The 26,042-nt window shown below is 47.7% G+C and overlaps 1 protein-coding gene across 3 annotated transcripts in view; it reads right to left on the reverse strand.

Annotated features, from left to right (window-relative positions):
* FRMD1 (FERM domain containing 1) overlaps positions 1–26,042 on the reverse strand; it is a 69,880-nt gene that overhangs the window by 19,119 nt on the left and 24,719 nt on the right. For 2 of the 3 annotated variants that reach the window (XM_075924662.2, XM_006122927.3), the window contains exons 3-7: positions 22,132–22,222; positions 10,574–10,653; positions 8,725–8,801; positions 5,004–5,190; positions 2,432–2,587 (exon numbers count right to left, since the gene is read on the reverse strand). In XM_075924662.2, coding sequence (XP_075780777.2) covers positions 2,432–2,587; positions 5,004–5,190; positions 8,725–8,801; positions 10,574–10,653; positions 22,132–22,222 — 591 coding nt within the window. Of the gene's footprint in view, positions 1–2,431; positions 2,588–5,003; positions 5,191–8,724; positions 8,802–9,104; positions 9,197–10,573; positions 10,654–22,131; positions 22,223–26,042 lie in introns of those variants that run through there. The other variant, XM_075924664.2, reaches the window with a different exon arrangement.

The raw sequence follows: 26,042 nt of genomic DNA on the forward strand, positions 1-26,042 counted from the left end.
TTGCTCCATCCCCACCTCTCACATGCCCACCCCTTTTTTCAAGCCTTCTCCCAGGCCCACCTCCTCCCTCCTCTAGTCCCCAATGCCCTTCCCCTCTCCTCTCCCAGCATCACCTTGTCCCCCTTCCCACTGACACCGCCCCCTCCTGCCCTTTCCTCATTGTCTGCGCTTGGCCTCCTGGCATTTGTCTCTCCTCCACCCAGTCTCTTGGTACCTTCCCCTTTCTCCTCCCTCTCCCCCCCCCCCCCCCCATCTTCCTCTCCCCACCTTCCATCCTTTCCCCTCTGTACGAGCCCATCCCCCTCTGCAAATGCTCCTTCCTCTCCCACCTCTCCCCCCACAAACCCCCTCACACACTCACACTGGGGGCCAGCACAGCCCCCCCCCCCACACACATCATCCCTGTCTCGCTGGGAGCCAAGGCTCCCCACCACTAGTCCCACCCGCCCCCCAGTGCTCCCATTCAGGGTTTGCACAGCCCGCTTCCCCCACCCAGCTGAGCTCGGGCCGGCCCTGCGGCTGCCAGTGGAAGAGACAGGCCGCTCTGGTCAGCGCGCGCAGAGGAGGGTGGCTGGCACTGGCCAGGCCACCTGGAGGCTGGACACACTGCCGCTGCTCAAGCTGCCACAGGTGGTGGCCGTGCTAGCAGCCAGATCCATGCATGGCCTCAACCTGCAGAACCTGGTGCTGGAGCCCCTCAGGTAAGAGACGGCAGCCATGGGCTGGCCTGGGCTGGGCCAGGCCGGCCTCTGCAAGTGGCCCGGGGCCCCGCGGGGGAAGCGTAACCCCACCTGCTTTGACTGCGCCCTCTGGGGCTACTCTGCACCCCAGCTCCACATGCTCAGGGCGAGTTGCCGCCCCCTGGGCTGCAGAGGGCTGAGAGCTGACTACGCCTCCCGCCTCTCCTCCCTAGTTTTCCCCCTCCCTCCCTCCCCTTCTGCCTTCTACAATGCAGGGCCGGACTCCCAAGTCCAAGCCGCCTGCAGTTTTCAGTTTTAAAAATCCCGGGCCATGACCATGTCACGCCACGCCTGGGCATCTCCCCGGCCACCTGCAAATGCACGCGCATGGAAGCAGCAGCCAGCAGCGTGCGCAGGCAAGGGGGAGCAGCTGACTTCCAGGTGCAGGGCCCCCTTAGGTGTGGGGCCCGATTCAGCCGAATCGGCTTAAGGCCGGCCCTGGTCACGACAGCATGTGCACTAGATGCTGTTGGTAAGTTACTGAAGCCACATGCTGCTTCTTTACAACAAGGAAAGCTATCCCTGGTGTGCGCACAAGCACTGACTTTTAGAAACCATGCACTGCCTCAGAATCACTTACCATCCCATACTTCTGACTGGAGTAGCTCTGCTATGGATCTCCCTGTCCCTGGCCCCTGTACTACAGAGATGGGGTACAGGGGCACAGAAATACCCTGACTTTAGCACTCCCCCCTCCCTTACACCCTGCTCTACACAGCTAGCCGGCAAATCCTGGGAGCAGTTCCACTGCAGGACGGAGCATGGTGGGGCAAGGGGCAGCTGAACACACAAGTATACACACTCTGCTAATACAGCTGGCCAGGTCAGAAAGAAATGTTCCATGGGTCAGAGCTGGCCTCTGAGCTTGATTTTACCCATCCCTGTGCTAGGACCTGGCTTGCTTAAGTAGGAAAGGAAAAAAAAAAACCCTCACCCAGGGTGCCCTTTTACCCTGCCATTGCCTACACTAGGTCATTTATCAAGTCTAAATACAAGAGGAACCTCTTTAAATAGACCTTATTCACTCCAACATCAGTGGTTGTCTGCTCCTAAAGAGATGGAGAGCATGAAAGGGAGGTGGCAAAATACATTAAAACAACCACAAACCAAACTGAAACATGCTCATCAAGAACAGAGGTATGAAATTTGGGCACACTCAGTGCTAGACTAAGCTCTTTGGGAGCAGGGATTACCTTTTCGTTCTGTATTTGTAAAGCCACAGGCAAAGAGGGGTCCCCAGATGCTATGGTCATACAACCTTCCCCCTCCAAAAAGAGTCTCCCTCATCTGAAAACATACAACTTCTCAATGCATTTCCTCCCACAACCCCACATTCAGCCTGTCCTCATATACACCCAGAAACTCTTCCACAGTTGCTTGGCACTACACGGAACAGGGTGCAATGGAATGGGAGCAGACTCCAACTGCTCCAAGAGAAGGGAGGCTGACCTACCTGTGGGGCTGCAAATAAAAGGCTGGGAACTTAGAAGTGTTTCCTCCTTTCTATGAAGTGATAATGCCATGGCACTGTATTTGTACACATCACTTGACCCGCCCCAGAACCCAATAGGTTTACTCCCACCTGTGGAGAACATCTGCTTTTAACATTAGAGGCCCAACATTTATCAAGTTCAAGGAAACCAACAGTGCATTCAACTTTGTCAAAAGGCTAAAATAAGCAGCTGTTTAACCTTCTGCAATCTGAAATAATGGACTGGCACATCTTCCAGCAAACAGGACTCCTTGATGAACTGCAGGATAGCATCTTTCGTGCTCAGACCTTTCTGTTCTTGGTGTATCTCTGGAGCATGCTTCAAGATATAGTCACTTCCTCTCTTGGCAATTATCTGCCACAAAAGAAATGGAACAAGAAAAGAGACACGGTCAGCAGCTTTCCAGTGATCCCAACAGGTGGCAGCTATGTCAACTGCAAGGACTAAACATGTAGGAAAGAGCTTTCATTTTTCTTAACCTGACCACCACACCAGATAGAGTTCAGTGAACTCGCATTCTCTCCTTGAAGAGCTAGCATTTAAAATTTGCCCAAAGGCACTGAAGAAGAATGCATCTCCACAGAGGACGTTGAGGACTAGTTGACTATCCGATAAGCAAATGCTTATCGGATAGCTGAGTTGATTAGTCACTTCCCTCCCCACCCTTGCTGCCTATCAGATAGCAGCAGCAAAGGGGAGGGGGAGGAAGAAGGGGTACTTCAAAGCATCAGCACCACACAGAGTCCAGGGTATGGGCTCCGTGTGGCGCTGCTGCTTTGAAATGCCATGGCCATGTTTCAAAGGGGCAGTGCCGCACAACTGACCCCGGGCTCTGTGTGGGTCTGCCCCTTTGGAATGCCACAGCAGTATTTCAAAGGGGCATCACCACACAGCTGATCCTGGGCTCTGTGCAGTGCTGCTGCTTTGAAACACCATGGAGCCCAGGATCAGCTCTGCCTCAACGTTTCAAAGTGGCAGCACTGCATGGAGTCCAGGGTCAGGTGGGGAGTCCCCAGCTGACCCTGAGCTCCATGTGCTTTGAACTCTTCTTTTGCCTTTTCTTACAAACTCCCTGCACTCAGGCCTCATGTGATTATAACCCTCCTCCTACCAAGGCGGCTTAGCTCTATCAATGCCACTCTTGATCTAATCAGCCAGCTGTACAGCGTCACAAGGTTATATCCGGGAGCCAAGTCCATAGTTCAAACCCATATTTCCCACTTGTTAGCCTGCAGCTTCACACTGTATATTAATTATTTGGGTTGCAGTAGCCCTCGGCCACTGATATGAACCAGGTGCTGTTAAAGTAGTAGATCAGCTGCAGTGTCTCCCTGCAGTATCCTGGGGACAGGGAGAGAAGCGTCACGCTAGATGCCAGATTTTGCTATCTGCAATAATAAATCATATATGCTTGTTTGCAGCTGTGGCTTAGTGCAGGTGGGCGCAGCTCTGTTTTGGCCTTTGGAATGCTTGAAAGATTAAAAGAAGATTGATAGCTGCCCCTGTCATAATCCCTACCCCCATCTACCTCCCTAACCCCTTTGGAAACTACGTAATGCAAGGTGTGCGTCATCTGGGAACTGCAACTCCCAAGGTGTGGAAGGGAGGCTAGTGGCGAGAACTCTGCTGGGGAGATGAGAGTAATCATACACAATGGGAGGTGACTGTGGCAGAATATGAACCATTTGTCTGGTAGCTTGGGGCTCATGAGTATGGAAGTCCAGACTTGTCCTGCCTCCTGATGCCATTCCTTTCTTCTGCTTTGAACTCTTCCCTTCCCCAACACTTGGGAACAGCTTGGGTTGGAGAGGAAACTGAGGCAGAGAGGTGTGGTGACTTGCCCAAGGACACATGGTGGGTTTGAGACAAAGCCATTAGAACCTTGGCTTCCTGACTCCCAATCCAGAGCCTGAACCTCTACCTCTGTCATTTACCTGGATTCTCATACACCATGGTGGTTCACTTTGAATCTGCATCACAGTAGAACAGGAAATGCTGCAGGAAGCAGCATTCTGTATGTTACATGCCTGGGCACTCCTTCCAAAGATACTGAATAGTCAGAAGACAAGTGACTGGCTTCGAGTCATTGTCCTCAGGCAAAGTTTGTCACCATGATAGATTTAAAACAAAAAGCAAATAATTTCAGCTCAAAATGATTCAATCACAATTCAGATTAACCTATGAAGACTTTTTTGTATGGTAAAAAGATAATCAACTATCCCTGACCACCCCAAAATTCATAGTACTGGAAAGTGGAAACTGTTTAGTACACACTTGAAGCACTAGACAACAATCTGATGCAAGTGACCAAGATCAATTAGTGGCCACGAGACCACTCAGAGGAATCACAATGAAATGCTCTGGCGAGTCAAGTCAGAAGGGAAGAAAAAGGAGGAAAAACAAAAACAAAAAAACCAACCCCCCCCCCACACCCCACACACACCCCCCACCAAGGTATCTGTCTCTTGACCAATTAGCGTTCCCCCTCACATACTGCCACCTGTGCCAAGCTCAGTCCTCCCCACAGGTACATATGACGAGGCCAAGATAAAGAATTTTACTGGTCTTCAGCCCCTTGAGGGTTTTCAGAGAATCTTAGGATATAAAAAGCAAAAGCATTTCAATACAATTTATTTCTGAAAATATCTGCCCTTTAATTGTTGGATTCAGGCTGGGAAGAACAGAAGCCTGGGGAGTCACTGCTGCAAGTGCAGATGGTGCTACCTCATCTTATGGTGGGAAAAACAAGCAAAACAAAAAGCCACCTTACCCACTGTGGGAAATAGGCCTGAGGTTCAAAGTATTTCCCAACATGGACATTCTCGGCATAACTGCCCAAGTCAGCCTGTAAACTGTAAGCAGCCAGCAGGAAGTAGATTTCTTCTTTGTGGGAGCACCGAGATCTCAACACCTGTTCCTTGAGATGGCAGTAGTACAGGTGCCGTGCTGCCTTGTCACTGCAGGATACAGAAAGACAGCTTTGTTTAAGCTAGAGCAGAGATCGCATGCCAGTACGGCCAGTCACATGCTGCTTCACTAAGAGAATGGACACACTTACGGTATCACTGATGTATACAAAACTGCTTTTCTTTTAAATAAGCAAGTTCTCTGTTATAGTAGCATTTACAATCCCAGTCAGGATCAGAGCTCTGTGGCATTAGGCACTGTACACAGTAACAGTCAATCTTGGTCCTCAAAAGTTTACAGTCTAAACCATCAAACTAGCTGAAAGTTGAAGAAAGGAATTCAGAGTGTCACTTTTTTTGGAGCGGAGCGGGGAGATAGTACTGGGGCCCAAAATGATTTAAGTGCCAGGTGCCACATAGGAAGTTGAGACAGGAAATCTGGGATCCATTCCTGGTTCTGAGTCCCAGTCCAGGGTCTCATCCAAAAGTTCGTTCTTCCTCTCAAGACTGATTACTGCGCCTTCTAGGTGAGGCACTCGTATGTTTTATAATATTAGTGAATTGCCTGGGAGGTAGAGATAGCGATAATCTTGGATTTGATTCTTTGGGTTTTGCAGTCCTGTAGGAGTACTCAACTGGGATATTAATCAGGGAAAGGTGAGCAAAGAATAAATAAATAGGGGAGGTCACAGAGCCAAGACCTCCCTTTCAGAACTCTAGGGTATATTTGAAAGAACCTTCATGACTACAGTGACATGCCTTTATGTACCTCTCTCTGCTTCCTAAATTCTATTGTAGAGGAAAGTATCAGAGGGGTAGCTGTGTTAGTCTGAATATGAAAAAGCGACGAGGAGTCCTGTGGCACCTTATAGACTAAGATTTATTGGAGCATCATTACTCCATTGTAAACAATGGATAGAGTAGTGATGCGCCAATAAATCTGTTGGTCTATAAGATGCCACAGGACTCTTCGTCGCTATTGTAGAGGAAAGACGCTTGTGCTGCCAACTGAGACCCACAAAGGGTATGTCTACACTGTTATTTAAAAACACACTGCTGTCTCAGGCTAGGGGGCTACTTAATTGCAGTGAAAAGGTTCTTAGGCTCAGGTTGCATTTCAAACTAAGTACCATCCCACCTTGCAGGGTTCCAGAATTCAGCCTTCCAGCCCAAGCCGGCATATATACACACCACAACTAAACAGCCCCTTAGCCTAGGCCTGAGCAAAATACGGCCCACAGGCCAAATCCAGCCCACAGAGGAAGTGGGGAGCTCCAGGCAAGCTCCTCTCCTTGCCCCACACACCACTCAGAAACACAGCTGGAGGGCACTTTCTCTGAGTTTGGAGGAGGCGGGGCAGAGATTCAGATGCTGCTCCCACTCCCAGCACAATGTCTGAACAGTTGGCACAACTCCTCTCCCCTCCTGCTTAGTTATTCACTCAAGCATATGGCCAAGTAGGCAGAAACATTTTAAGCATTGCAAGCCTTTAGCGCTGAAGGCAGGCAAGGCTTTGGCCAGAGTCTGCCTCGGGCACCCCAGCCCTTCCCCAACCTTCTACCTCCTACTCCTGCCCCACTACTCCCCATGTACCCATACCCCCTCCAAACTCTGGCACCTTAACCTCCTGCCCCAGATCACAAATCCCCTCCTACCCTAGCTCACATCCCAGAACCCAGCACCCCAGTCCCCTGTCCTAGGTCACAACTGCCTCCTTCACCCAGACTCCATTCCCTTACCTCAAGCTCCCTTCTGCACCCAGCCTCCATCCCAGACCCCTCACCTCCATTAATGCCATGGAAGAGTGCAGCCCTCAACCACTTTCCAAAATCTTCCCCATATCAAAAGTTATTTCCCACCCCTGCCTGAGCCCAAGCCCTATCAGTAAGACTCAGCCTACATGGCCCAGGTGCAGGTTTTTAAATTCCAGTGCAGACATTTAGAGAAAGATGAATCCTGGGTAGTCTCCTTTTAGCAGTAAGAAAACCTCTCCTCAGAGGGAAACTCTCGCCCCTTAATCCGAAGAGAAAGATAAAAAAGCCTTACACAGACAAGGACAGCAAATGCTTAAATGGAGCAAAGATTATGCTGATGTTAATGCACCTGAATGCTTCCAGCTCTTGGCTTGCCCTGGGGCCAGAACCATACCAGCAGTGCTGATGCAAAACATACTTGTCAGTTGTTCATTTTTAACTGACTCATCCTTTGTTCTGCATGGGGAAGGGGGGGTAAGGGTAGCTGTGTGCATCCTGTATTCCACATGAATGGAGCCCACTCAAATGAAAAATTCTAGAACTCACAAGTCATTCCTTTTGTTCACTTCCAATTAGCTAGCACACGCATGGCTCACATGCAATTAATACAAAAAATAAGTTACCAAACAGAAAAATACTAGGTGGTATCCTAGAGCAACAATTTCTATGAACATTTTGCGAGTATTGGTCTAATTTTCTTTTTAATCCAGTATGTGCAGATGTTTGTTGGATACATTTTAATAAATATTACCCAGCCACAATGGGCTGACAGGCACCATGGGCCCCAGGACAAGGTGGGGGGTTGGGGGGAGAGAAGGGATGACTTCATGTTCCCAGGGAAGGGGGGGAGGGGGAAGACACCCTCAGGCAGAAGGGTAGGGCCAGGCTAGTCAACCCTCAGTGCTGCCCAGACCATGACATGCACCTCCTCTCTGCCTCCCAAGTTCTGAGAATTACATGGAGCCACACTCTGGCAGCAATTCAAAGGGCAGTAGTGATGGCGACTGGAGAGCCAAGCCCCCAGGGCAACTGCCCCCAATTGCCCATTGGCAGGTCTGATATTACCTACCTACATCCACACCCAGAGAAATAAAAGTGAGTTAAGATTTCCAAACAAGAAGGAAGGGAGAAAATACTGTAGACCGAGTGGGAAAAGATATAAAAACAAAGCTGTCATTGTTGTGAATAAATGGATGGGGGAGTTCAGAAAAGAGCAAAAGCTAAATCAAAGCATGCAAGTGAGAAGATGGAAAGTAGACAGCAGCACTCTTAGGGCACATCTCCGCAGCAAGGATAAAGTCGAAATAAGCTACACAACTTGAACTACGTCAATTGCGTAGCTGAAGTCAAAATAGCTTATTTTGGCTTTTGGCGCTGGCCGAGAAAGAGCACTCTTCTTCCACTTTCCCTAACTCCTTGTAAAATGAGGGTTATAGGAGTTGGAGCAAGAAGTCCTCCAGCTCGACATGATGTTGACGTAACCACTTGTACTGTAGATGCTGCTGTGTAGACATACCCTAAATAATTTCTCTAGCTTCAGTCTTAAGAGTTGTTTACATGCAAAAACAATAAAAAACAGCATCAAATTTTAGTGCAGGAAGCCTTAAAGCGATAGTTGAGAAGCATCGGAGTATGAATCCTACCAGGATGAAAGTCAATTCTGGATAAGAGAATCTACTGCCATACATCATTACTGATCTCTAGGGAATGACTGTAGGACGACAGCCACCCCAGAGGGAAGGAAAGAGCTCTTCAAAAGAAAACATGTGTGTGTTTTTTTCCATCCAACAGTTTTCTTAAAAAGTAAAGTGGTTACCAAGGACAGATTTACCTTATGACCCTTCCATTTTCTACGTAGTACTGCACTCTGAAGAAGGCAACAAAAGGAGGGGTGAACTTCTCCGTCCCCTTTAGGGCAAAGGGAGAGGGGGGAAAAAAGTGTTAGTTTTTCCCATGAGTCCAGCATCTTGTGATCTTCCTCACCATTCTGTGTTTTGCCCTCTGTTACCCAACTCCAAGCCCGCTCCCCACTTTTTTTTTTAAATGATTAGTCACCATGCTTAGCCAAACAGATATTGCCTTGGGAGCTCCTGTCAATGAGATACTATGAAGTATTTGGCCAAGACGCAATGCAGATGAAGCAAACAAGCTCTATTTTCTTATATCCCACAGCTCCAGCCCTCACGCCAAGAAAAAGGCGAAACCTTTTACCTCTGCAATATGTTCCGCCCTTCCTGACCAAAGCTGAGGCATGTGCTGTGTCTCAGATCCATCTGCGTACATACATAACGTATCAAGCACACCTATGGAACCAACCGTAACAATTCCATCGCCAAGGCATTCATGTAAAACAATCCAGTCACAACATTGCACAACACGTGCAATGATGGTATTTTGTTGTCAATGAAGTGGTAAGAAGGACAGAGCTAGCCAACAGCACTGGATGGGGAGGCATATGGGGGGGGGGATAAATATGGTAGGCTTACAAGACCAGGATTCAATTCCAGATTCAGCCACCAACTTCCTTTGTGACCTTGGGCAAGTCTCTTTGGTTCCCATGTGTAAAATGGGGATTAGGCCCAGAGAAGCTAAGTGCTCTCCTACCTCAGAAGGGGTGTTGTGAAGCTAAAGCTCATGAATGACAGCAAGGCACTCAGTTACCACGCTGATGAGGGCTATGTGAGTGTCAACACCAGCATGCTGCCCTGACTGGTTCCACGGCAGCAAAATGCTGTAGTCACATTTTCAAAGCTTATTCTCATTTGGAAGATGTTAAAATGAAGGACTGTCTGTAACCCAGTGTAAGTGCAGGGACACTGATGGAATCAGCACTCTCTAGAGGTGGAAGAAGCCATAAATTCATCTGCTGCACAAAGTATCTTTCTAGAGAGGTGCAACAAACAATACTGTATACAAACATGTCTGAAACCTAACAATGTAGTTGAATGAAAACATTAGTTTCTTCCACAGCTTACGATTTTGTTTTGATGTAGAAAATATGACAATTGGGCAGGGAACAGTCTCTTTAAGCTTTTTTTTTTTTTTTTTTTAACTAAAAGACTGACAATGTTGATTTGCAATAGCTTGTATGAAATAGCTAGACACATGCCTTATTCACATCACATGATTTTTCTTAACATTTCAGCTAGAGTAAAGAAATCAAGACTCTTAATAAAAAATGCCCTTCCTCCCTACAACTGCTGCTCTATATACACCTGTCAAGTCACAACTCCAGCCCCCCATGTGTTTTAGTCCAATGCCCTGTGGTACACAAATAGCTGTGTCAGGTCATTTTACCCAAAGCGGTGTTGTTTTATATAGCAAGCATTCTCCAACCTTTCCATGCAGCAACTACTCTCAAAAAGAGAAAATGATTCTGACTCCTTCACCTTCTAGGAACAACACCCCCCGCCCCTGCCTTGCAGCAACCACAGCAATTGTGTATTAAAGCATTTAGTATTTTACACTTCCACATTTGTTAGTGCAAAATACTTAATGTAGTTTTAATCTCTTTTAATCCCATTTAAGAGCTGAAAATTATGAGACTCAGTTCTGTGACCAACCAGTTTGCCAGAGCACCAGCAAATGCACCACAAACTTCAGTTTGAGGCTTCCATTTCACAGTGTAATCATAGCAACACAAAGTTAATAATCTCTTGAAAAAAACATATTTGACCTACTTTGTTTGTCTCTTTCTTCCATTCCTTTGAGAAGTATTTGCTAAGCTTCTGTTCCAGGTCCATAAATACATACTCATTGTCTGAAAGAGAGAGGGGGGAGTACTTGTAGGAAATGGTAGCTGCTTCTGAAGTGCACATTCCCCATCTGACAATTACTTAGAGACAATTTTCAGAATCTTCCAACAGTGCACATGAATCATAGTAAAATGTAACCCTAGTCTAGAGCAGGACTAGGTAGGCACTAGTGAGGGAGCTGGTAGTGGGAAACAAGGCTTTGTTCTTCAACTATTATGTTGCTGGGAATACAAGTTTGGAAGAAGTTCATAAACAGGCCTGACCCCTCTAGGTGCTAAGGAGTTGGAGAAGTTTCTCCACCATCTTGCACAATCAGGGCCAATACTTGCTCCTTGAGGCAAACTTATTATGGAAGGGAGAAATGCTGGCTTGAATGAATCTTACTGTCAAAATTAGTAGAACACCACTGGCTTTTAAAAGGAAACCTTCAGCAACCATTTTACCAGAGCTGGTATGCTATATAAACCATCCCTGACCCACAAAACGGACAGTCTCACCTCCCTCCAAAAAACAAGTGGCCCTGTGGCATCTCAAAGACCCAAGTATTTCTGATGGGATTGTGCTCCCTTGCACACAAGAGAGATTCCTCTTTTCCAATACACCCAAACTTCCTCTTCTGAAAGCTCAGTTCCTCTCCCCTCTTGCGCAATTTCTCTTACAGGGTTAGAGCAACTGCACTGGAAAACAAAGGAACTCAGCCTGTCCTGAATGGTTGGAACGCTCTTCAGCTAAGAGGGTAGGTGCTAGGGGATGGAAAGAGGCAGCTGGACAACTACAATCTAAAAACCACTTTATGGGCCTTTTAAAATATTTGGTATTTTGTACCTGTCACAAGATACCAAAAACAAATGCAATTCAGCTAGCAAAAACTTGTTTGGCCCTTCAAGTCTGAGACGACTTGAGAGTGCCTCAGGCAGCAGAGGTAAAGCCAGCTGAGCACGGTCACGTGACCAGCCCCTTTATTCCCTGGTCTCGCTCAGAAAAAGTAGTGTTTTGACAGCCAACATAAGCACCAAGCAAAAGAGTTTCTTCCTAAAAGACCAGAAATTGGGGCCGGGGGGAAACCAGACTCTGAACATTGTAAGCAAAAGCTTCAAAGCACAACTGAAAATGGGGAAACCGGAAATGCAAATTGACAACCTGAAACCATATAGAAAAAAACAGATTACACCCACAGTCCTTGTCCACTCTATGGACTGCAACAGTCTGACCACAAGAGGGTTCAAAACAGTTATTCAATGTTTTGGGGTGTCCCCTCCCCAACACAAAGAGGTAACCTCCATGCTCAACCAGCATTTTTCCATACATTACTATGAGGGAGCATTACATGAGATCCAAATGAGGAAGTGACCCCCTCCCATTACATAAAACCCCTGAATTAGCAGCACTCCTCTCCCATGAGCCCTATTTCCCTATTACCCTCACCCCAGCCAGGAAACTACCTCTTCTTGTGCTCACAATAAATTCTGTTAATTGTATGCTGCCCCCAAACATTCAGCATGCCACAGCTTTTTGCACTGAAAAGTGTTTTGTAGCATCAAAAGACTTGCCAGTGGTGTGGAGACTAGAGGATTTGAGAAGACCGAATTAGGGAGTCTGGCATGCCACATGATATGCAAGTTGTGTTATTTTGACAAGGAGGCAGACAATGGGGAGAGGCTGCGCCTTATCTTTCCCTCCATTTTTTTCAAGCAAGAGCAGCCCCAAAACTGTTTAAATTTATGAAGGAAGGGAGGCTTGAACTCCTTCCCACACAATATCTGCCACTGTGTCCAACCATGATCGAATAAGCACCTTAGCTAATGTGTGCACTAAGATGTCCAGGACAGGAGTGAAATAGTTAACAATGACAGTCAAAGTATTCCCAATCAGGCTTTAGTGAAAACAGTCTACAGAAATGCATCCTGTCAGTCACCCTTTGCCTGAAAGGCAGTCTAAGAGTCACCACACAGGTAACAGCAGCTCACTCTGAAGATTCTCTGTGCAATTCTTGGGCTAGAGGTTAAAAAAAAAGAAAACGGCATTCTGGAGCACAACTGTGTGGCCAATTCAAGCAGAAAATGCCATGAGTATGGCTACACAATCCTATCCTACACAGGGCCTGCAAGGATAGAGGACTCCTCTGTTACAGACTCCCCATCCTCATGTTAGACTGCTCTTTCAGCAACATTTCTGATCCCACTGTATTAGGTGAGGGCCTAAGCAGCACCTGGATCTATTTCAGGTGTGGTTAAAAGCCCAGTCTGCACTGCAAGGTTTAATCACAGCTGTGGAAGCAGGTAGGAAACATTCACCCTCTTCACAAGTTACATAGGTCAGTTTGTGCCCACACAGAAGCTCTTCTGACATCACAATCAAGACTGTAGATCCAGCATGCAGCCCAATCAGGTTTTTCATCAAGGCATTCAAGAAAAATTTGAGCAACTATCCCACACTGTCTCAGGAGGAAGTGACTGCAGAGCATACATTCAGCTCAACACCAGGAGCAGGTGTGGCATTGTATCGGTCACAGAGACCTGAGGAGAAGGAGCAGCCAAAACAGTTCAGTTACACAGAGAGGATTAGGATTGTCCCAGCCACACCTAGTATCCCCTTCCTGTCCTCAAGTTACTAAACAGATTACAGGAACACAACCTAGGCCTCTGGCAGGGTTGAAACACTGTTAGCTGGCAATGGCTACTAAGAGTTTTAGCCACACTACATCCATATACAAACGATGCTTAGGATCAGCCTTGGTGGAAACGGACTACAGCAGTGGTCAGCAACCAGTAGATAGGGATTCTGGAGCCTCTGGCAGGTGATCCTGACAGGTTTGGCTGGGAGGCTATCAAGTGCTGGCACTTTAGCTGCTCCTCCCATTACCAGTGTTGCTCCGGTCCTCTGCCTTGGAGCAGTCCCCCTGGGAGCCTCCTGCTTGCTGTGCAGAGTGTGTGGGGGGGGGGGGGGAGGGAGGAAGGGGGAATACTGATGTCAGGGTGTCCCCTTCTGCCCCGAATGCCATCTCTACAGAAGGACCAGAGTGGGGCCTCAGGAAACAGTGGGGAAAGGACAGGGAAGGAGACCAGGCAAGGGTATTTGGGACTGGAGGTAGATTCTGGATTGACAAATTCAAAGAGTGATCTTGTACATAAAAAAGGATGGAGACCACTAGGCTGCAGACAGGCATTGTTAAAACTTGTAGCTTGGACACAGCATTAAAAAAAACCCCAAAGCTGAGACATCCACAAGACAATTTCAGTGTACTTATAATTGTGGTCACCACTTAAACCAGATGGGTCAGGTTAGGGCAATACAGACAATCATATTCAATTGAGAATACATTTGTCTGAACAGCAAATGTGACATTTAACCACACTTGGTCAACTGCAGGATTTTATGAACAGCTTGAACAAGTGACCTCCTTCCTTCCCTGCCTGCTCTCCCACCACCATTTCTTCTCTCCCTGCTCCTCTCAGTTCAGCCTGGAATTCTGGCAGTCCTCCCCTCCATCCAGGAATGCAGCCTCACATTCTTGCTTAATTAAGTTAATACTGTTGGAATGCCAACCTGCAGTGTAATCCTTAGGCTACAAAAACAAAAAGGCTCCCCCTACCCAGAAGGTTGTTGTTTTTTTTTACTGGATTAGTTGTCAAGTTTGCAGATCTGTGTCAGATGCTTGTATTATCTCTAGTTTGGATGCATTCTTCTGTTCAGCAATGACGTGGCCTCCGAACTCTACCCATTTAAGAATAGAACCAGAAAAGAACTGCTTAGAATTGCAGTCTCACCATTTCAGACTAAATCTAAATGTAATTCGCTATACACACAGGCCAGACACACAAGCTGAGAAAGCTCCACCAACTCCAGCTGAGAGATGACAGTTACACATGTCAAGACTGGGCTCCCATAAGGACACATGTGCATTTACATATGTACCAGCGCCTCTTGGGACAGGTCTATGCGAGGGGTCGGCAGCCTTTTCAAGCCAAAGAGCCAAACTACATCAAAATTCAGAACAAGTGATCAAAGCTGTAGAAGAACGCCCATTTGCATGACTGAAAATATACAAATTATTGATAATTGACGTAATGATTAATAGCATAAATGAAACGTACTCACAGAATTTATTTAATGGGACTTCTGCAGATGTATCTTGTCGCACATTGAAGTTTACATCATAACCGGTCAAATCCAGCTTCATGCACTCATTCAGGCTGTCTTCTGTCAATCTTATGGCGGGGGCTGGGGGTTTTGGGAGTTAGGGTTCGAGTGTATGAGGACTCAGGGCGGAGAGGTTGGGTGTATGATGGGTCAGGGCACAGGTTTAGGGTAGGGGGAGTGCGGGAGTGTTATGATGTTGTAGCCAGATGGGGGCTGGGCCCCAGTTGGGGGCTTGCTGGCCTGGCTTCATTTTTAAATAAAGTAAAATATGTCCAACACAAAAGGCTTCAACAATGTCTATTTATGGCAGGGGTGGGGAACCTCTCTTGGGTCAGGGGCCACAGGAGAGAAATCAGTTGGGGAACCACACAAATGGGAAAAAAAAGCAACAAAACCACCACACTACAACCCCTCCAAAAACCTCTAACCCTCATTCACGTGGCCAGCAACTGAGACACTTCCCGCCCACCCATGGGGCTAGAGCACCAGGGGACTGAAGGGCAGGGAGGACAGAGGTTCAAAGCCTCAGGCCAAATTAACTCTTCTGGGGTTCCAGGATTAGTGGATTTCGTGGGCCCCTCTACGCTCTGAGGTGAGGCCAAAAATGAGGGGTCCAGTGTACGGGACAGTGATGCCAGTGAGTGGGAGAGGGATGTGTCTGGCCAGGGAGGAGGGGGCAGGAGCAGCTCGGCCAGAACCTGCTGGTCTCCAGGGATGAGTATCTATCAGGCAGGATCTGCAGGCAGCGCTGAAAGAAGTGTATGTGCTGCTCCTTTAGGAAATCCAGCCGCTCCTTGCCCCCCAGCGTCCGGATTCTCCGCAGACATCTTAGCCTCCCCTTCACACCCAGCACCTGAAAGCTCAATATGCATCACCATCACAGCTGGATGCGCGCTCTCTGGTGATCACTAGGCAGAGGGGATGCCATGCAGCTCCCATGTCCTGTCTCCCCGGAGCACAGAGGAAGGTAGGGTGGATAAAGAAGCACACGTGTTGCCGTGGGGAGGGGAGGAGCAGTGCACACGTTTCCTCGCAACCTGGATTTGGCATAGAGCCTCAGGCACAGAGCCTCAGGTGGAAGCTGGTGCTGGCTCCAATCTTGCAGGGGGTACAAGGCTGCATTACCAGCACAGGTGCCCTGTTGCACGTGGGACAGAAGGGAAGGGGTCTGAGCTCAAGCCATAAGCTATATTGGGCTCCTAAGTGAGCCATATATGGCACGTAAGCCATAGGCTGTCAACCCACGGTCTATGCTATGGCCTTCAGGTGGGATTCCTCTGGTCACATACACATACTTGTGATCTCTCAATGAGTTTGCATGAGTACAAAGGAGCATAGCCACAATAACCATGTCACTGCCTATGCTAAGCCATACGGAGAACAAATCAACCTTAAAATGATTAATTCTGCAGAAGAATCCAACCCCTTGTAATGAAGGCATAGCATGCAGCACAAGTTAAGCATCACTAGTGTTAGCAGTTTGCACTTTACCCGTGTAGTACTGCCAAGAAATCAGTATCCTCCCAGATAGTTTGAAGCAGTCTGGTTTGTTAAGCTTTCCTCCCCCAAGCCCAACTTTAACTTTTTCCTTGCTTAAATCGGAACATAAAGATGAAAAAAGAAACAGGAAATACAAACATTAAGTTGTTGCTCCACAGCAATTTTAACTTGACAAATTGCACAGCCTGTGTACATCAAGATTTATCTCCACAAAAAGTGGGCCAGATCCTCAGAGGACAAACTGATATAACTCCACTGACTTCTGTGGTGCTATGCCAAATTTACACCAGCTCCACATCTGACCCAATATCTATGCAGTAATACATTTATCAAGGAAAACTAACAGGAACAGAAAAAACAGCATGTATTCATCTGTGCCTGAGTTACTGTTATTGTAGTCATCATGACTGTTACATTTCCCAACTGTCTCTATTTTAGTTTTACTTGTATTACTATGGTCTCCTCAGAGAGCAGCAGTGTAATACGGTATTTAGTGCTCATATTCTGCTATCCCTATGGGAGCAATGTGTGCATGAATACCACTGGAGAATTCTCCAGATGTCAGGAAAGCAAAATACCAGATGGTACTAAAAGTCTCAACAGCCAACTATAAATGGCTCATTCATTAATTTGGTTGCATTAAGTGTACAGGCAGTCCCCGGGTTACATACAAGATAGGGACTGTAGGTTTGTTAAGTTGAATTTGTATGTAAGTTGGAACTGGTACATAGTGTAGTGGAAACTCTAGCCAAACATTTCTCCAGAGCTCAGTTTTATTCACCCACACCTCACTTCCCCCAGTCCTTTATTCTCAAGCTGAGGTGTCTGCTGAGAAAAGCCGCTCCGCATCTCCCTGGTCTGCTGGGGGGGGGAGGGGGCGCTAGCTTCACGTCTCCCTGGTCTGCTGGGGGGAAGCAGCTAGTGCGGGGTTGCCTCACCCCGTTTGTAAGTAGGGATCCGATGTAAGTCGGATCCGTGTAACCCGGGGACTGCCTGTATTCCAATATTAGGAAGAGGCACAGACGGATATTTTGGAGATTCAACGGAAATATACGTGAACTGATAAGAGAACAAAAGTTCCATGCACAGCTAGCCACTTAGGCTATGTCTACACTACAATCTCCAGGGAATGCGTCCACTCTTCCGCTTTTTTTGTGGAAGAGCAGAAACTCTTTCGGAAGCCCACGAGGAAGGAGGACTCTTCTGAAAGAGGAGGCTTCTCGAAAATTTGGCCCAGTGTAGAAGGGCCAAATTTTGGAAAAGTCTCTTCCGAAAAAACTAATTGGAAAAATGTGTGCAAATTGCAGAGCGCCATTTGTGTACCTTTTCCCCGATAGATCATTATAGTGTAGACACAGCTTCTGACAGGGCACAGTTCTTTCCCACATTACTTTTTAAACTACTGTACTCCCAGTTGTTCTAGCCAGTCTGCCTGTATTGATCACGCGATCCATCAGATGGAGACATAGCTCACATTAGACGTACCCTTTTGGCACTAGGAAGACAGCCCAGAACATGAAGAAAAAAATAAAATTCAGACACATGTTGAAACGGGGGGTGATTAAGTAGTCCAACAGTCCATGGGCCTTACCCAAGGTGCTTGGACCTAAGAAGGACAGGTGGATCAGATTCTATGCGAACTATGGAAAGCTGAATGATAGTGACTGAAGTGCCCCATGCTTAGGGCTGGTGAGACTAAAAGAGCTGTGCAGGGGAGAGTACATGTTACCTTTACCATCACAATCCTCACACAGTTACTGGCAATTGCCTTTGGACTAGGATCCTATGCTTAAAGTCAACATTCGGCAGTCCCACAGGGATGAGTTTTATCGTTGTCCCTAAAGGGTGCCCTGGCCACCTTTTAGCATCTGGAAGCTGAGCTAAGGAGGGGAATGGCAGGATTCGCCTTGGTATATATTGATGACATTTGTACTTTTTCAGAGGTGGCAGAACAGGTACCCCAAGTTACAATGATGTTCAGCTACTGCCTGTCCTACCTATTAACAGTAAAGGTAAAGAAGTGAGGGTGACTTAGGTGGTTTATCAGGGACACAAGCAGGGAAGTGGTCACAAAGCCAGAATCTGAAAGGGTGGAGCCTCAGGGTACGTCTAGACTACATGCCTCTGAGGCGTGTAGATTAGGCTACCAGGCATAGGAAAATGAAGCGGCAATTTAAATAATCGCCGCTTCATTTAAATTGACAGTTTAAATTTACGCGGTAGTCTGGACGCACTGGTGTTGACATCAAAGGCATTTGTCGACCACCCAGGTAAACCTCATCCTAGGAGGCATACCTGGGTGGTCGACAAATGCCTTTGATGTCGACACCCGCGCGTCCTGACTACCGCGCTGAGCAGACAAACAGCTGATCAGCTGTTTGTCGGCTCAGCGCGGCAGCCATGTAAATTTAAATGAAGTGGCAATTATTTAAATCGCCGCTTCATTTTCCTATGCCTGGTAGCCTAATCTACATGCCTCTGGCGACAGAGGCATGTAGTCTAGACGTACCCTCAGAGTGGAGCACGATACAGGTTCCTGCCTTCACATGGGTGGTGAGTATTGCAGGAGATTTGTACCTCACCTTTTAACTCCTGAGTGGCTCTTATTCCTGAATTCTGTAAGGGCGGCAAACCAGAAAGAGTCATCTGGACCAAAGAGGTTTTAAAAACGGTGCTCTGTGCACTGAAGGAGGCCCTGAGCCAGGATCCAGTTCTGGTAAGCCTAGTTTTAATAAATCCTTCATGGATTCCTCAGACACAGGACAAGGCTGTGTTGGTGCAGACAAATGCTAAGGGACAGACACCCAGTTGAATTTCAAAAGGAAACCGTACCCAAAGCTGACAGTGATTGGACTTCATCAGTGCCAATTGATCCTGGAGTTTGGGAGGTGTCGATGACAACTAATGACAGAACACGGTCTGGAATCAATGTAACCCAATGCTTACGGGCTCTCTTATTGTGCCTCTGGGACTCAACTGTGTCCCAAGTTCTCATGCTCAGGGCTCAACAATCATGGCGAAACCCACTCGCCAGCCCTGCTCCGTGCATGCGCGAGACCCGCACTGTGCTTGCACGGACCGCCGGTGAACGGGTCAACCGGCTGAAATCTACTCACCACGGACGAGCAGATCAGCGTATCTGTCAAACCCTGCTCATGCTAATGGGCTTGCTTAGAGCTACTACTTTGAAGATTCCTTCAATTTACAGGAAGACAGGCTCATGTTTATGAGAGTGCTTCCTCAGTTCTTGAAGAGATCCCCCTGGATGGCCTGAAGAGGAGATTCAGAGGGCCACCTACAATAGAGCTGGACTTTTCAGCAAGGAGGACACTTCCTGCAGTATCAGGCCAATGTACAAGTAGAACTCCCCAGCCTGCATCCAACTGGGGCCTCCTGCCCTTCCCCATGAGGTATTTGCAGGAATGGCATTCCTGTCCTTGTCACATACAGCTGGAGCAGGGCCGGACTAAGGAGTGGGCGAGCTGGGCAGCTGCCCGGGGCGCCTGATGGCAGCTGTAAAGGGCACGCGGCCCCCCCTTCCCCCCACAGCCGTGGGGCCCTGCATGGCCAGGTGCAGCCCTGCCCCAGGCTGCAGGCCAGCTGCGGTGGCCGGACCAGGCTAGGCAGCGCATGTGCTGTGTGCCAGCGGCCGGGGGGGGGGGGGGGGGCATGCATGCGCCGTGCGCCCTGGGGGGAGGGGGAAGAGGAAGGGGAGGAGTGCCACATGCCAGGAGTGCCTAAATGGCTCGGGCCAGCCCTGAGCTGGAGTGCAGTTAGCAGATATCGCACCTCCCCATGGTGTGCGCTTCCCTGATGCAATCCTGGCAACCCAGGGATGGGGAACCTAAAGCCTATGTGGCCCCCGGCTTGCCAGGAGCCAGCCCCCAAGAGTCAGGGCTCCCATTGCGGGGCTGGAGCATACAAATCTACTAGCTTCCCCACCCTCCAGCTCTGCAGTGCAAGAGGAACATGGGGAGTGTCTCTCTCCTCTCAGGCAGGGGCCATGTCAGTAAAGGGGGGGAGGGGCTGTGGTTTGTTGGTTTGGGGTTTTTCTGGTTTGCACTTGTGTGCGCCCCCGTCCTGCCGACTGATTTTTCTGTGGGTCAGAAGCCTCCCCCCCCCCCACCCAACACAAACAAGGTTCCCCACCCCTGTGGTAGCCACTGCTGAGAAGGGTTACAGACAGGAAGCAGGAATATTCTCCCAAGAGACTCAATCTAGGAAACCTTAAATTGTAGACTAACAAAACCTGTTATGTAACTGTTTAGTTATGGAACTAAATCATGTTCTTATTCTGTAGGCCAAATCTGAAGCAGTGGACAATAGAGCTACAGACAATGCAGCTGTAAGAAGGACCCAAAGAGTCTGCCCCATCTTTTATGCTCTTGAATGGAGGCATGAGGTGAGCCAACAGACACTACTTCCAAATTCTCTGGCCCCAGGCTCGTAGCCCACTGTGGAACACAATCAGGACCATTAGTCAAAGAAAAACTAAGCCTGCGGACAAGCCCTGAGATGAGAACACGGAGCATCTTGTAGATTCAGGTCTGCAATCTCCTGCATAAGACAGCCAGGGCCAAACTCACTCTTCTGGGGTCCTGGAGCTATTAAATTGTGGTCCCCCCCCCCCCCCCACTCCAGGTTCTGGGGTAGGGCCAAAATGAAGGGTTCCATGTGCAGGAGGGAGCTGCAGGTTCAGGCAGAAGGGTGGATGGCTGGGGATGAGGCATTTAGGGTGTCGGAGGGGGCTCCAGGCTGCAGCCAAGGGGTTTTGAGTGTGGGAGAGGCTCAGAATAGGAGGCTGGGGTGGAGGGGTGGAGTCTGGGTGGGCGTTCGGGTGCTGGAGAAAGCTCAAGGCTGGGACTCAGATGGAGTTAATGTGGGAAGGGATTTGGGGCAGGGGCATGAGCTATGTAAGTGGGCTCAGAGTGCGGGGTAACATCTTGGGTGGGGAAGCAGGTGACTTAGCATGAGCCACAGTGCCTTGGCCTCACTGGCAGATACCCTGCCCCTTCATCTCCCATTGGCTGGGATTCCCAGCCAACCGGAGCTGTGGGAGTGGAGCCTGTAGGTGAGGGCAGGGCAGAGCATGGAAGGGAATGGAGCTTCCCCTAGCACAGGCAGCAACCGGGGAGGAAACAGCAGTGTATGAAGCCACTTTCCCAGTCCCCCACCTCTCGGCAGGGCTGGATAACCTGCAGCAACTTTACTGGTTGCAGCCAAAGGCTGAGGGCTAAGATTGACTTGCAGAAAGATCTGCACTTTTGGCTACCCAGGAATCTTTCTGCAGGGTCCCAGGCTGCAGCCTTCTCAAGTCTGCAAACCCCTTAAAATCACCCTGTGAAAAGCCACCAAGTGAAAAAGTTTCAGTAGATAAATCACTTCATCTAAGTACATGCAGTTAATGCTCATATGTCTCTTCCCCCCCGCCCCCCCCCCCCCATCACAGAATTTAATGAGAACTACATTCTTTAAAAATTACTCCTTGGAAAGGTATGCAATACTTCTAGCCCCAAAGTTATTTAAAGTTTCAACTTTCATGCAACAACTGACACTTTAAAATCAGTGGAGAAAAAAAGCAAGTCAAACACAGCTATAGAAAAACAGAGTAGAACCAGGTTAAATATACCTGCCCTGTCCCCCTCAAATGTGTGTGCTCGCAGACTGAAGATCAAAGGACTCTGACAAGGCTTTGGGTTATTTATATAGTTTGTGACCTTGTTACAATGAATTCCCACTCAGGAATCAACAGTGTGTAAATACATGCACACACACTGCAGACACACAAATGTGTCTGTGGATGTTTGCCAAGTCAGTTGTCTCCATGCATGGAGCTTGCTTACTTTTAATAATACTGAGGCCAAAGAAGTGAGGGTCTTTAATCTTCACTAAGTCACAAACTTGCTGGAAGAGCTCCTGTCCAGTGGCTTTTACCTGAAAAAACAAAAACACAAAACCAATCCAACATTACAGGTAGTACACGCATAATGGCACTGAACAACTCTTCAGAGTCATAGGTGATCAACAGACTCAAGAGCAGCCAGATTAGAATCACAGCAAACAATTCAGTTCTTGGGTCAGAGTTGGTAGATTTTTTGATTGCTGTAGGGCGTTTTTGCCATATTATATTTTTATACACACACACACTCTCTCTTATTCCAGTAAGACCAGACTTAGGAACCACTGTATTTGTAGCCTTTTTAGTGAGAGGCTGGGCTATGTCATCTAGACTATTCATACTGTGCAAATGCAACTAGATACTTATTTCCAATTCCCAATAACTTGAATCTTTTTAATTTCATTGTGCAGTGGCTGGACAAACCTAGGAGTGGCACTGGAGACACTAGAGCAGCCTGCCTGCAAACAGTACTGGATCAGTTACATGTGGAATGTTATTGTCACCACGGTCACCGACTACATGGGTGCTCTGGGGCTAGAGGGTGAGTGTGTGGGGAGACACAGGAGAGCTTGGCACTCACCCCCCTCCCCTCACACACCAGTGGCACTGCTAACCAACTCCTCTTCCTCCCTTCCAGAGTGCTGCGAATAGTGGATTCAAGCTCTGGAAGGGAAAGGGAGGAACAGGGACAGGGCATGCATGGAAGAGGCTGGGGCAGGAGGAAATGGGGGGAGGGGGAAGGAAATGGGGGAGGGGGAGAAGAGAGTCCAGCACCCCCTCTCCCCCAAGCAAGAGGAGTCAGCACCTATGATCTTCATAAACATAAGAGGCAAAAAGCTTAAAAACTGGACAGACGTACAGGCGGGACCTCCCTGGTCTGGCACCCTTGGAACCAGTTTGCCAGACCAGGGGAGGGCTGTGCTCCCCACTGGCACCCACCTGGCTGGAGCTGCTCTCCCAGGTACTAACCCTCCTGCCTTTGGTCAGGGCTGTGCTCCCAACCAAGCCTGTGCCTCTGAATCTGGCTAGCTGGAGCTCTCTGGTCTAGCAATATCCATGGTCCAAAGAAGTCCCAGACTGTAGAGGTTTAACCTGTAGGTTGCTACAGCCAGCCACCTAATTAGCACGGCAAGTTGACTTTTTTCAAACCATTATTGTGAATTTATCTATTGCTGTTCTCCAGAGACCAAATGCATCCCTTGAGTCTAGGACAAGGCTAGTCAATAGGCAGCCCACAGGACAAATCCAGACCATCAGAAGCTTATGAATGGACCACAAAGATCAAATGCGCGCACAGCCATGGCAGCTTGTGCAGAGTTGTGCTTGTTCCCCAACACAGGTCACCTGCAGCCCCACCAGCTCTGGCATGGTCATGTGTAAAACAGCAGATGCTGGCGTCTGGGTTCAGGATTCAGCGAGTAGGAAGCAGAAGACTTGCTGGATGGAGTCGGCGGGAGATGGGGGGGGGATTAAGGGTGGCAACTGTGGAGTTATATGCCTCAATTTAGGTCTCAGTTCTGCAATGGGGAAAGTCTGAGGTTCACGGAGTGTGATTTCAGTTAGCCTTCCATTCCCTCTGATCATGGGCTTATTCCCCTCCTTTCTGAAATCATTGTCCCCAACTCTGTTCAGTTTGTGGGGATAGAGTGAGTGTTTCATTATCCGGTCGCTTTCAGAGAATCTCAGTATCAGCGTCACACGGTGTCTGTTTTATGCATGAGAGGAACTGTAGTGCCAATCCATTACCTTTTCCAGCTCAGAAAGTAGTAAGGGGCTCAACAGGTAAAACTGAAAGCTATCAGGATTGTGCGCTACAAGTCACTGCCCACATGGAGGGCTGTACCTTGCACCAATGGCCTCAGTGAACATTTTTCCACTTTTTTTTTTTTTTTAAAAGGGAGATGTTTCACAGTACCCCCTAATCTGATACATTTTACTTTGACAGGAATGTGACCTCAGCCAAACAATAGCATATGAGATATTTGATGCCACTAGCTCAGATTATAATCAAGATCCAGCATGGAATTTTGTAGATCAAATACAAATATAGTCATAGGGGACAATAAAGTGTTTAAAAAAGGGGGGAGAGGGGAATATTTGAACAGATTCAACACCTTTGTACAATTTTTCTAATTGAAAAATGGGCTTCTTTGGGGGGGAGGCCGGAAAGTGAAAGTTGATTCCTCAACTTGATTCACTTAGTTTTAATCAAGTTTGTATTCTCTTCTCCTGCGCTCCTTCCCTTGAGACATCTCCTTCCCAACAACTCACTTTGAAGAATAATGCAAAGCTATCCTTGATACCTGGAACTCCCTTTCACTGTGGTACCAAATGTACCAAAAGCAGCATGAATTTTCTATCATCTCAAAAAGGACAAGATTCAATTTTCCACTGTTGTGCCTCTTTTTGGCCATTTGCAGCTCCGCAACATGGGTCTAAACTGCTGCCAAATGAGAATGGTAGTGTTTTACATCCATTTCCAGGGGGTCGGTATCTCTACAACAGGCAAGGCAATGGAGAAGTTAGGTCTCCACTCTTCCCTGAAGGATAGTTTGAGTCTGCCAAGAAAACAGATAATATCTAATGTTCAAACCTTCTCCTGTCACAGTGCATTCTAAGTTGCACCATTTTGCTTACTGTTTGAGTAAGATACTCAGGGCACAGACTAAATCTTCCCATCAGGTCTGCACAGAGCTGGGCTCATTTTCTGCTTCTATGCCCAAACATTCGTTCCTCGCAGGAAAGATTACTCCCACTTTGCTTCAATTTACAGAGTGCTTAGCAAGCTCTCCTATGTTCTCCACAACAGTTTGGTTCCTTCAAGACTTTTTGGCGGCCTCTCAGGAATTAGTGTTTTAGAAATGCTAGGTTGCAGAGATGTAGTATCTCAAATGTCTATCTTTTATATAACAAAGGAAGAGAAAGATGTTGACAATCGTGTGAACTTGTATACATCCGATACGGAGAGAAGGAAGGGATTTTCTTTTTTAAAGCCACATTTCTCTTTCCCTTAGCACGGTGTGGATTTTAAAAAAATGCATTAGTAGTGTCAAAGTACAAGTCCTACTCTCTGAATCTAAGGCTTTGTCTACACTGAAGTTTGAAGTGCAGCCATGACAATGCTTTAAACTGAAAGTGTGGCCACGGCACAAGTGCTGTGAAAGATCTCCCAGCGCTCTAGGTAAGCCACCTCCACAAGGGTGTAGCCTAGTTCACACTTGCACTCTGCAGCACTTGCTGCGTGTCAGACAGACACTCTGAGTCAGAAAGTTACAGCACTGAAGTGCCAGGTTAGATCTGACCTATATTTGATGAGAATATACAGGTATTACCTCATCTTTATGGACATGCTGTGTGGCAGCTCTTAAGGGAGTAATGGGAATTATTTGCATAACCTCTTTGCGGATCAAGTGGAGAATCTGCTCTTCAATCTGCTGAAAACTAGTGATATCTACCTCGCTGGGCTTTTGGGAAGATGCATTGTTTGTACAGTGCATTAAAAAAAGTCAAATGCTATGAAAGTCGTGAGTGAGCAGTAACCTTATTATTGTAATGAAGTTGGAAGTCATCTGTTGCAATGCTAATTAAATCTGAAGTCTCACCGATGCCCCTAGAAAACTGTTCCAGTGTTCCTTTAAGATTTTGCAAAGAGGAGAGGGAGTGAGGATATTTTGTTACTGATCCCTGATCTACCTAAGATAAGGTTCTTTTCTTTATGAAACCTGCACCTGATTATATTTTCAAAATTCTCTCACTCAACACATCCAAATGCATTAACAAAACAGTTTCCTGTCCATTTAGCCAATAAAGCAGGCATAAAACAGACTTATTAAAAAGCTATTGACAGATACAAGA

The sequence above is a fragment of the Pelodiscus sinensis genome, chromosome 3, assembly GCF_052426305.1.
Source record: "Pelodiscus sinensis isolate ZL-2025 chromosome 3, ASM5242630v1, whole genome shotgun sequence".
Classification (NCBI taxonomy): Eukaryota; Metazoa; Chordata; order Testudines; family Trionychidae; genus Pelodiscus; species Pelodiscus sinensis.